General features: G+C 39.8%; 1 protein-coding gene across 1 annotated transcript in view; it reads left to right on the forward strand.

The window, feature by feature from the left end:
* LPP (LIM domain containing preferred translocation partner in lipoma) overlaps positions 1 to 12,435 on the forward strand; it is a 677,526-nt gene that overhangs the window by 333,253 nt on the left and 331,838 nt on the right. Inside the window, exon 8 of the mRNA XM_047099816.1 lies at positions 2,103 to 2,228. Coding sequence (XP_046955772.1) covers positions 2,103 to 2,228 — 126 coding nt within the window. The remainder of the gene's footprint in view (positions 1 to 2,102; positions 2,229 to 12,435) is intronic.

Here is a 12,435-nt window from a genome sequence, read left to right on the forward strand (position 1 = left end):
TGCTGGCGTGTCAATGTACCCTATTTTTTGTTGTCGCTGAGGATATTCTGGTTTCTTGGCTGATACATTTATTTCTTTTCTTTTAATTTTTTTTAAGTTTATTTATTTTTGAGAGAGAGAGACAGAGACAGAGTACTATCAGGGGAAGGACAGCGAGAGAGAGAGAGAGAGAGAGAGAGAGAGAGAGAGGAGAAAGAGACACAGAATCTGAAGCAAGCTCCATGCTCTGAGCTCTCAGCACAGAGCCCGACACAGGGTCTGACCCACAAGCCATGAGATCATGACCTGAGCCAAAGTCAGACAGTTAACTGACTGAGCCACCCAAGCATCCTGGCTGATGCTTTTTCTAAACTCTTTAGCAGCCTATCCTGATATTTAACTGCTTCAGAGAAGTTCAGTAGAGTTGATGAGATGACACTAATTTCCCATTATTTCATTTTGGTTGGGTCTTGTTGCAGATATACTTCGGTTTCTTGATGGAGTTGAAAGAGACACTCCCAATACAATCCACAATCACTAATAACTTTGTCACCTTAAAAGAATCGTTTTATAAGTTTATTTATTTCTTTTGAGAGAGAGAGGCAGAAAGAGAGAGGAAGAGAGAGAATCCCAAGCAGGCTTCACGCTGTCAGCACAGAGCCTGACTTGGGGCTCAAACTCACAAACTGTGAGATTAGGACCTGAGCTGAAATCAAGAGTTGGACAGTCAACCGATTAAGCCACCAAGGTGCCCCTAAAATAATACTTTAAGAGATGCCTGGGTGGCTCAGTCGGTTGAGTGTCCAACTTCAGCTTAGGTCATGATCTCACAGTTTGTGAGTTCCAGCCCCACGAACCATGAGATCATAATCTGATCCGAGGTCAAGAGTCAGATGCTTAACCGACTGAGCCGCCCAGGCTCCCCCAAAATAAAATTGTCCCAATTTATAGACGACATGATTCGCTACATAGAAAATTACAAGGATTCTTAAAAACAACAAAACAAAACAAAACAAATGAACCTCTTAAAACTAATAGGTGAGTTCATTAAGTTTGCAGATATAAAAATAAACATACATGGGGCGCCTGGGTGGCTCAGTCAGTTAAGCCTCCGACTTAGCTCAGGTCATGATCTCATGGTTCCTGAGTTTGAACCCTGTGTCGGGCTCTGTACTGACAGCTCAGAGCCTGGAGCCTGCTTCAGATTCTGTGTCTTCCTCTTCCTCTGCCCTTCCCCCACTCACTCTCTCACACTCTTTATCTCTCTCAAAATAAATAAATAAACATTAAAAAAAGACTAACTCACTCTGCTTCCAAATCCTATGACCATCTTACTTTCCGTTACCTTGCCTTAAGCTCGAACCAAACCGTTTGCTTGCTTTCCTCCAGTCTGCTCACGATTCCTGGGAATGCCCTTGTGACAGTGTCTTGCCCTGTAATGGCCCCCTATTCTTCTGAGCCCGGGTGGGTGTCAGAACTTGTGACAACATGGGACATTTCCACGTGAAATCCATAGATGTCCAGCTTCGTAATCAGTAACCACTGCGACATGTGTTCTCTGCATCCCCTTGGCCAGAACCCTGAGCGGACTCCTTCTAGCGCACTTTGGAGGTGAAATGCTTGGAATGCATTGTCTCTCTCAGACACACCTAGTACCTGCACTTGGCCCACCAATTCCTCTTCCTGGGATGTCTGTCTCCGCCCTTGCCCCTTCCTGTTCCCACTCAAATGTCATAATTCTGTGTGGTGGTTTCTGAACACAGAGAACTTGTAATAGCTCCACTGTTGGATCTGCTCCTTCAGCACAGGGATGGAGACATTTATTTCCTTTTGCTTGTATACTCATCAAAAAAGAAAGCCTCTAATGTGTGTGATTTTAGGAAAATCACTTCATATCTTTCAGTTTTCTTATTTGTCAAAAGAAGGTAATTCTACTCCAGGTTTTGCAAAAGCTAAAAAAACAAAAACAAACACAGAAACAAAACTGAGGTGCTGAAAAGCTTGGGCAAAGTCACACTGTAACTTGAGAGATTTGCACATAGACTGATATCACTAGAAACTGGAGATTTTTTATTGTTACTATTACTATTATTATTTTTGTAACATGCCTATGATGCTTCTAGCAGGGAAATCCTGGAGGCAAGACCCTTGAGGAGAGACGTTCTAGCCTGGATGCCGAGATAGACTCGCTGACTAGCATCTTGGCCGACCTTGAGTGCAGCTCGCCCTACAAGCCTCGGCCTCCACAGGTAAGATCCTTCTGTAAATATGGCCACATTGCTGGCCACAGAGAGTCCACAGTTACCCAAGAGAACATGCTGTGTCTTATTGCCTTTCCGTTCTTTTTTGATATTCTCAGGGTCAGCGGTCTATGTTGTCTTTTTATTGAATAAATATCAACGTATGTTAGTTGACAGAAAGATTTTAAATTGAATTTGCTAGTATTTTTTTAGAAGAATACAAGATGTTTGAAATGTTGTGAAAATTAAATTTCTTCTTATTTTATTGCACTGTTCTTTTTCTGACTTTCCCTGTGTGAACTCTTTTGTTGTATGTCTGTATAGTCTTCACAAATAGGATTTAGCATGGCTATGTTAAAGTTAAGGTGAGGGCTATTTCTTCTGTAAAGAAACCTCTTATGTTCGATGTTAAAGTGGCTTTCGTTTTCTGGTTGTTGTTGTAAGTAATGCTATGAGGGACATGTTCATGTATATTTTCTTTTTAAAAATATTTTTCAACGTTTCCCAAAGTTTATTTATTATTTATTTTTGAGAGAGAGAGAGAGAGAGTAAGTGAGGCGGGAGGGGCAGGGGTGGGGTAGAGAATCCCAAGTAGGCTCCATGCTGTCAGCACAGAGGCCAACATAGGGCTCGATTCCATGAACCATGAGATCATGACTTGAGCTGAAATCAAGAGTCAGACACTTAACCAACTGAGCCACCCAGGCACCTCTCATCTATGTTTTCCTGGGATCTCTTTCTCTGTCTCAGATTTCCTCGGGTTGGGATTTCTTCACTGAGGAAGAAACTTTTTCTTAACTTTTCTTTCCAAAGATTCGGAATAGCTTTCACTATTATACTCCTCAGTCTCACCAGAATTAGTGGTAGCAATTAGAATCTGTTTTTTGATTCTAATGGAGCCTTGATATGAGCTCTTCTGTTCATTTCTTTGCTTACTTTAGAGCGTGGCTATTTCTCTGCTCCATAGTTTATTATCTACATTTCAGAAGCTGAGCTTCCACTGCTGTTGGCCAGCTCCCCTCTTTCAGGTCTTGAGAAGGCAACGGTAAATCTATTCTAGGGCTTCCGAGTCCTCAGAAGACAGCCAGCAGAACTCTAGGTGCAAACATGGGATTGGCACCGTCGTTGCTGTTGTTTGACTGGAGTGATGTTTGTTTGACTAAGTGACAGCGCATACGGCACTCTGAGTCTCACTCTGGCTCTTGAACAGCAGCTCCTGAATTCATGATGGTTTCTTTCATGAACGTAAACCGTGTCCTGCCTCTCTGCTGTCACCCATTTCCACACGTAAGGTGGCAGTACTTTCCTCTTTACCTCTTTACATAGTCCCATTACCTTTTCTGAACACATAATGGGTTCATCAGCCTTGTGAGGGCACCAGGCAAAAGACACCAGAGCTTAGTGGTTCCTCACCTGTCTTGGCTCTTGGCTCTTGGCTCCAGTAAAAATGCATTTCATTTCTGGAAAAAATGCCCTGAGTTGCAGGTATGTAGCAGGCGCTGTGGTCTTTTGGGGGGACCTTTTGGGAGAAGGAAAGTCGGTGGTTGATAGGGCGAAAAAGAGAGCCAAGCCACCATCTTCCAAGAGCCCATGATTTCAGAAGTTAAACTATGGCAAATATGGTAGAAGCACGTGAAAGTAGTACTTTCTGAGTACTCAGAACTCTGAGAAGGTTTATCCGAAGACTTGCATGTTCAGCTACCGGGATGGGTGGCGTTGGATTGTTGGGGTGCAGAGGGGAGAACAGCATGAGCTGTAAAGCAGGAAGGTCCAGGGTGTATTCAGAGAATGGCAAGCAGCAGACGAGGCCAATGAAGGCTTGGAGTGGGCTCTAGGACCAGATGGTTCCCTACTGCGAGTCTGTGGACACATGTGAATGCCAGATTGACATTTTGGCCTGATTTTTATAGACAATGGGGAAGAGTTGAAGGTTCTTAAGCAGGGGAAAGCTAAAATTCATTTTGGATAACAACAACAAACCCAACAACAACATCGGGAAGGATGCAGGAGGATGAACCCAAGTCTGAGAATTATTCTTCAACATGCCTTGCTGACTTCATAAGCAAGCTTATGGCCATTGTTTGGTGCTAAACATTTTTCCAGTTCTACTCAGCAAATACCTCAAGCCCAGTTTTTCAGGACAGTGAAACCACTGACTTTTCATCTGGACTCATCTGTCTTCTGCTCAAATACTATTTTGACCCACCCTTTTTGTAATAGGACTTTTGCTTAATCTTTTTTTTTTTTATCTCCTAAATTATTATACACTAATACACACTGGAGAGGTTCTGCCCAGAGTTTTTTGCTTAATATAGCATTCATTCTTTAAGGCTATGTCTGTGCCTGCCTCCCATAAATCACTGCATTTTAATGGATTATTCAGCAGCTCCGTTTCTGTTTGAGCCATCTTACTGTGCACACAAACTTGTAATCACTGATATTTGGACAGTACTTTACTGATTGTAAAGCACTTTTGCATTTTCTCACTTGAGTAAGGTACAGATATCTCAACTGCTAGATACAGATAGTGTGCTAACTTTGTAGATGAGGCAACTACGATGTGGCAGGTAAATTACCTTCTCAGGGCACATGAGTACAGTGTGGGCACAGCTGGGCCTTGGCTTTTTTGTGTGTTTGGTTCTAAGTTCTCGAATAAGACAGAGGATGCCAGGATTTTTGTTTGTTTATGTTTTGTTTTTGTTTTTTTTTTACCAGTGACAAACTATACAGTCATATGAGTAACGGTTTCCCTTAAATATGGCTTTCTCCTAAAAAGTAAACCATTTAGAGGGTTAAAAAATGTTAATAATGGTAACCCTTAAATAGAGTAAGTTAAGAATTAGGAGAAAGATCTACTTTCATCGTGCCTAAAATTAAAGAGCGATCCTTTCTAACTTTTGTTTTATTATTCTAATTTAGGAAATCAAGAGTTAATTGGGAGATACATCCCATTTTTCTGAATTATCTTCACTCTGGTGGAACTGAATTAGATGTGTTAGTATTTATTGGTTAACATAATTATATGCTGTGAGAACAATAATCACACACTTAAAATATTAAAAATTATGTGTCAAGAGAAGATGATATCTACAGGAGACTGTGTTGTGTTGTAATTAAAAGGTACTTGGAAAGTCCTAGAAATGCACTGTTAATGCCCAACTTTGATGTTTCCATTTTTGATCCAAAGCAAATTGCAAAATCTGTTGAGTCACGCGAACACTTAAAGTAGGCTAGTAGGTCTATGATTTCTCATTATTTAAGCAGGTATTGTATGCTTTCCCAAGCCCACCTCTGAATCACCTTTGTAAAGGCTGCTTTGATTCATGGATCTGAGGGAAAATGATGATATATGTGGAATATTTGCCGAGCGAGAGGTCCAAAGAGCTCTATTCATGTAACTTAAAAAAAAATGTCTGTGCTCTTAAAAATAGATTTTATGGAGCATTTTCCTCCTTTTTCCAAGCAAACGTTTCCTGCTCTCAGATTTCCCAACTTTAGTTTTGTGTGCTGATTTATCTATTTTTTATTTTGGGAAATGTTGCTTAATTTTACATATTCATTCATTCACCTAACATTTATTGAGATCTCACTGTGGATTAGACATTGGAAATACAAAGATCGGTATCAACAGGTCCTTGCTCTGGAATAATTCCTAGTCTTAGAGAAAAGACAAGCGCATAAACAATTCTAAAGGACACAAAAGGAAGACTTCCCTGTTGTGCTACTTGCAGTCACCATGTGACTTACCAGATGTTGAAATTGTTGGAAAATCAAAACTAGTAATATCAGCATTATACTTTATATGCCTTTCTACAGAAGTGTCCAGGAGGACCTCACAGAGCAGGGAGCAGCTGTACTTACTTGGTTGCATATGTCATGGGAAGCGCGTGGGATTCAAGGTACCAGAAAAACAGGAATGAGGAAGCCAGGGAATGTTGAAAGCGAATGCCTTGCTTGAAGAATGAGTTAGGGACATTGTGACATATAGGGTATGTGGAATGCAAAGGGCAATGGTGGATGAAGGAATCACATGTACTTAATACTTAGGTAGCCCTCTTGATGCCCAAGGACTCATAGTAAGAGGAGGAATCAGCGGGAGGGGGGGGTGGAGGGGTAGGGGGGTGTTATGGGTAGCAACTCCTACAGCTTCTTGCTGCATTGGAATTGGAGGTAATTTTAAAAACAAATTTCATAATGTAAAAGTATATACATCTGTGACACTTCACAGAGGTATGCAATTATACTACCTCCGTGTTTGAAACTAAAATTTCTGATCATTTCTATATGTGTGTGTTAGTTTTGGACGAACAGGTGTGAGAAGGTCAGAGGTAGTTAATGCGTAAACCACAGACCCAATATGATCATAGAGTATCAGAGCTTAAGTGAGCTTTCGAGGTCATGTTGCCAAACACTTGCTTTGCAGAAGGCAAGTTTTTCCCCAGACAGGGAAAGAACATTGCTCAGTGAGGCTCAGTTAGAGGCAAGATGAATGATTGTCTTTTTCCTGAACCATGTCAGAATGGTTCTCTGTGGATGATAACAACAACCAGGGGACAGTTTGGTTCTTTTTAGCATCTCAATTAGTTTATTCCACAGTGTCTCTCTTTTGTGATACTTCTCCTAAAAAATGTGTCTTGGAAACATAACAAAGGAGTAGATAAAGAACATACCTCCAAAGTAAACAGAAAACCTATTACCATTTAGCACCTGTGAGATAGTATGTAACTAGACCCCACCCATTGAACATCATTTCTTGGTAGAAGTGCAGCTACACGAGGGATCCGTTGCAATTCTGTCAATTTCTTAGAAGACAGAGGATAAATCATGGACTTGTTTTTCCGTTCTCCCAGCGAAGGCAGAGCTGGAATGCTGGTCTTCTAATTCCTAGAACAAAGCTGCCTCTTCTTCCTATAAGGAGTGTGGTAGTGTTGGAGCTGGTGTCTAGGTGACCTGGAAGATCTTTCACGTAGTTTATATTAATATTTCATGGTAACGTTTGAATTGATAATGGACAAAATTGATAAAGGGATTTCATTATCCTCATCCATGCCAGTATAAAAATTTTTGGAGAAATTTTGGAGATAAGGATAGGGTTGGGGATAGTTTGGTAGCTTAGACTCCAAATTTGCCAGTAAGAAGACTACCGTCTTCTCAATTCCATGTGACCATCTCTCTAGAAAGAACTTCACTTGTGTGAACTGTCACCTCACCAGGCTGACCTTCTTTTTCTTTATTTCTACAATAGACATGGTACTAGCCCTTTGTTCGAAATGTCATTTGCAAATATATTTTCCTGTTCTGTCCGTTGCCTTTTAGTTTTGTTGATAGTTTCCTTTGCAGTGCAGAAGCTTTTTTGTTTTCATGAGGTCCCAATAGTTCAATTTTGCTTTTAATTCCCTTGCCTTTGGAGACGTGTCAAGTAAGAAATTGCTGTGGCTGAGGCCAGATAGGTTTTTCCCTGCTTTCTCCTCTAGGGTTTTGATGGCTTCCTGTCTCACATTCAGATTCTTCATCCATTTTGGGTTTATTTTTGTGAATGGTGTAAGAAAGTGGTCTAGTTTCATTCTTCTGCATGTTGCTGTCCACTTCTCTCAGCACCATTTGTTAAAGAGACTGTCTTTTTTTCTGTTGGATATTCTTTCCTGCTTTGTCAAAGATTAGTTGGCCATACTTTTGTGGGTCCAATTCTGGAGTCTGTGTTCTATTCTGTTGGTCTATGTGTCTGTTTTTGTGCCAATACCATGCTGTCTTGATGATTACAGCTTTGTAGTAGAGGCTGAAGTCTGGGATTGTGCATGAAAAACCTCTCTGACCTCAGCCTCAGCAATTTCTTACTAGACACTTTTCTAAAGAAGACATTCAGATGGCCAGCAGGCACATGAAAAGATGCTCAATGTCGCTCCTCATCAGGGAAATACAAATCAAAACCACACTCAGATACCACCTCACACCAGTCAGAGTGGCTAAAATGAACACATCAGGAGACTATAGATGCTGGAGAGGATGTGGAGAAACGGGAACCCTCTTGCACTGTTGGTGGGAATGCAAACTGGTGCAGCCACTCTGGAAAACAGTGTGGAGGTTCCTCAAAAAATTAAAAATAGACCTACCCTATGACCCAGTAATAGCACGCCTAGGAATTTACCCAAGGGATATAGGAGTGCGGATGCATAGGGGCACTTGCACCCCAATGTTTACAGTAGCACTTTCAACAATAGTCAAATGATAGAAAGAGCCTAAATGTCCATCAACTGATGAATGGATAAAGAAGTTGTGGTTTATATATACAATGGAATACTACTTGGCAATGAGAAAGAATGAAATATGGCCTTTTGTAGCAACATGGATGGAACCAGAAAGTGTTATGCTAAGTGAAATAAGTCATATAGAGAAAGATAGATACAATATGTTTTCACTCTTATGTGGATCCTGAGAAACTTAACAGAAGACCATGGGGCAGGGGGAAGGAGGAAAAAAAGTTACAGAGAGGGAAGGAGGCAAACCATAAGAGACTCTTAAAAACTGAGAATCAACTGAGGGTTGAGGGGGGTGGGAGGGAGGGGAAAGGGGGTGATGGGCATTGAGGAGGGCACCTGTTGGGATGAGCACTGGGTGTTGTATGGAAACCAATTTGACAATAAATTTTTATATTAAAAAAATAAAATAAAATAAAATAAAATAAAATAAAATGGGCATGGTAACTACAATTACTTCCCATTTGCAGAAATACAATATGTTCTAGAGCTACAAGGAATAAGATGTTGTCTCAAAGCAACCTTTCACTCAATTCTTCCTGTTTTGTTTTGGAATTGTTAGCTTGTGGAGCTTGCTTTAAAGCTTTAGGGCTTTGAAGATTTGGAGCTTATCCTTTCTGAATGTTGTTTACCCTATAAATGTTGTATTTATCTTCCTAATTTAAGGCATTTAACAATTGCTAGAACTTCTTAGTCTATTTGGAAACCGAGTACATAAATGCTGTTTGGTCACATGGATACATCTCTAATTACACTACCTGGGCTCCCACACTAAGTTCTTTTCATAGAACACTAATCTATGAGACAACCTGAGAAAGTATTTCTCAGTGAGTGTGTGTTGTATGGAAGGCTTTTTATTAGGAATTCATGTGGCCCGAGGGCTTGGAGTCAGTGTAATCAGGGTGGAGTCTCGTGGTGCCGTGGATCTTCTATTCTCTTGCGCTCCCTGTTCTAGCTTGCAGAAGCCATGAACAGCTGCAGGGGAGATTAATTAGTAATTAAATTTTTAATATTTTGTATCATTCAGAGCAACCCAAACATGTAGGCCACTGGGACATGAAAGCCATGGCACATCGATGCTGTAATGGCCCTTGCTGGTTTTTATTTGGCTTCTTGAGAATTGAGATCAGATCTGGGTCTTATGCTGTTTGAAAAAGGGAATAGGTGTGGATGGCTTTATCTTCCTTTCCCTATATTCTCTTGGGAAAAATTGAGGAGCGTCTTGTGATTTGTTAGGGCAAATAAAAGCCATAGTTGCCTATATATCTGTATTGTCTGTTTACTAATAGCTTTCTTTGAGAGCTGTGGGGAAAGTTAACGCTCTGTAGAAACCTCATATATATAAGATATGAGTAGGAGTACAATAAAATAAAATGTGGGAAAATTCCATTTGAGAAGAAAAACAGATCTTCATTTGCACTGTCCATGTTTAGAAGATACGGTTTATTTTGAATTAGTCTGTACCTGTCGGAGAACTTCAACAGTTAAAGAACAATGAGATGGGGGTGGAGGAGTGGTTAGCTGACTCAGAAGGTGCATGCCAAGAGTTTGATGACGGGCAATTAATTTTTAGATTGTATATAATTGCATCTCAATAACATTTATACCTCCTCCTTTTTTTTTTAGAAGGTTATGCTTCTGTTTGTGTCCTATGTGACAAGTCATAATAAAGTTAAATTTTAATCTTTGTTTTGAGTGCCATGAAAACGTAACATTTTTCCGAGTGGAAATTTAGGCCGAAAATATACCTTGGATCACGACTGTACAAAACTGTCACACAGAAATGTCCATTTCACCTACCCCAGTGTAAGAACGTGCTCCTAGTGTGTACCTTAGGTTAGCCCCTGGCAGTGATGGAGCTGAGCAAGCGGCTCCTGCTGAACACCATGCAGAAGCCAGCCCCTGCCTGGGAGACTGGGGTGGGTGAGGGGTTATCTATGGTGCCTTGGCCGTGGTCTCTGGGGTAGCCTTTAACTGATTTATTTGCCAGACCTTGATGAGTCCTTGGCTCCGAGGTGCTTGTGTGTTACATTGCACAGCATCACTCCATCCAGGCCTTGGTTGAAAGAGAAATGCACAAGGCTGACTCCCGACGTTCTTCTTTTTTCAACAGCATCTTAGTGGAAATGATTAGCTCTGTGTCCACACAGAAGCACACATCACATTTGCAAAGTTAAAGAGCTTTCTTGCCTGGACTGGTTTCCTTATTTCTTTCATCTTCTCCCACTGTTTAAATATCTGTTTTGGTGGTAGCCTTGCTCTGAAACCCCATGGTCCTCCCCTACCTTTTTTTTCAATTTAAAAAGAAAATAAACAGCAGAGTACAAATCCAGCTACATATATATGTATATGTGTGTGTGTAATATATGTGCACATATATGTATATATATGTACATGTATATATGTGTATATATACACATACATATATATGTACATGTATGTATATATGTACATATATATGTATATATGTACATATAAGTGTGTATATATATACACACATATATTTATGTGTTTATTATGTATGTATTATGTATTTATTTATTTATTATTATTTTTTTGTTTAAGGTGATTAGACTTTACTGTTGTAAGTACATATGAAAATTACATTTTAGGCATATCTCTGATAAGATATTGTCATTGTCCATTTTGATACCCATTTCTTATATGCTGTATAGCCAAACTAAAGTAAAATGGTGATAATGATGGGTGTCATTAGACAGAAGGTTGGAGGTGGTTAATAACCAGTTCTACATATCACCGTTTGTTACGGTGAATAACTGGTCTGTTCTCCACACAAAATATCACACTGGAGTATAACTGTTAAGGTTCTTTTCACACTGTGGAAAAACTACCAGGAAAGTCATACATTGCCTTTCGGTGAATATATTAAGTACCAGTTTAAAACTGTAATTTGTGGTGTTTCATAGTTTGAGCATACATATTTCCTTATAAAACTCTAAGCTGGAATTTTATTGAAATAAAAGATACCAATTGGGCACAGACTTCTGTTGAGCCAGCAGGTAATAGTTTTCATTTGTAAGTGCAGACAGGGCCACTCGTGAATTTTGGAAGGTGTTTCTCGGCTTGGTCCCTGGGTCCTCACCCAAATGTCCTCCTAAACTGTGGAGTCATATTGGAGTTCAAGGCCATAGAAGGGAATTGGAGTGCGTTTTGCTGTACTGAATCACACCTTACTTAAGTAAAGTAAAACATCTTATAACTTTATTCACAGAATATTCCTTACTGAGATAACCTAAAAGTGTGTAATGCCTTAAGCTTGAACAGCAAAGAAGTAATTGTGAGAAATACCAGACTGTGAAGTCCTTGAGGCAGGATTATCTTTTGTTTCCTGACATATAAGAGACTGACAAATTCATATTTACTGAATAAATGAGAAATGTTGTCATCAAGTCCAGTAATGATGTAAGTATCCATACCCTAGAGGTCTGTCAGATAATCCCATCTGGATTTGACATTGGGCTAGTGCATGGTAAAGGTAGAGCTGCTTTCTAATTTTTCCAGAGTGAATATGTATTTACATCAATACAAAATATGTACAACTGAGGCAAATGACTTTTGTTAAAGACAACTGAATGATGGCTGTTGATTCAGCTAACGTTTCAATACTGTACCATTCTGTTATTTTGGGGATGGTATAAAAATTAAACATCAAGTTATTTTCTGTATCCTCTATAGAATTGCTTAATATATTACTCAGTGTTTCCTAATACAAAGATCAATGTGATAAATTCTTTGAATTCAACGATAGGAGACAAAAGTTACCTGACTGATGAACTGATAGATATTTCCTTTCTTCAGGAAAAAAAAAAAATGCAGGATTCTCATATGACTCTTTTTGCTTGGGCTTCTATGATTCATCGTCTCCTTCCTTTACCACATCAGGTTTCTGATACCTCCTGGCCAGTATTTGAAATGTCATAAATAAATGCCAGTTATAAGCC

This window comes from Lynx rufus, unplaced genomic scaffold, assembly GCF_022079265.1.
Source record: "Lynx rufus isolate CCGP_SWC_20201006 ecotype Redwood Valley unplaced genomic scaffold, mLynRuf1.p SCAF_5, whole genome shotgun sequence".
Lineage (NCBI taxonomy): Eukaryota > Metazoa > Chordata > Mammalia > Carnivora > Felidae > Lynx > Lynx rufus.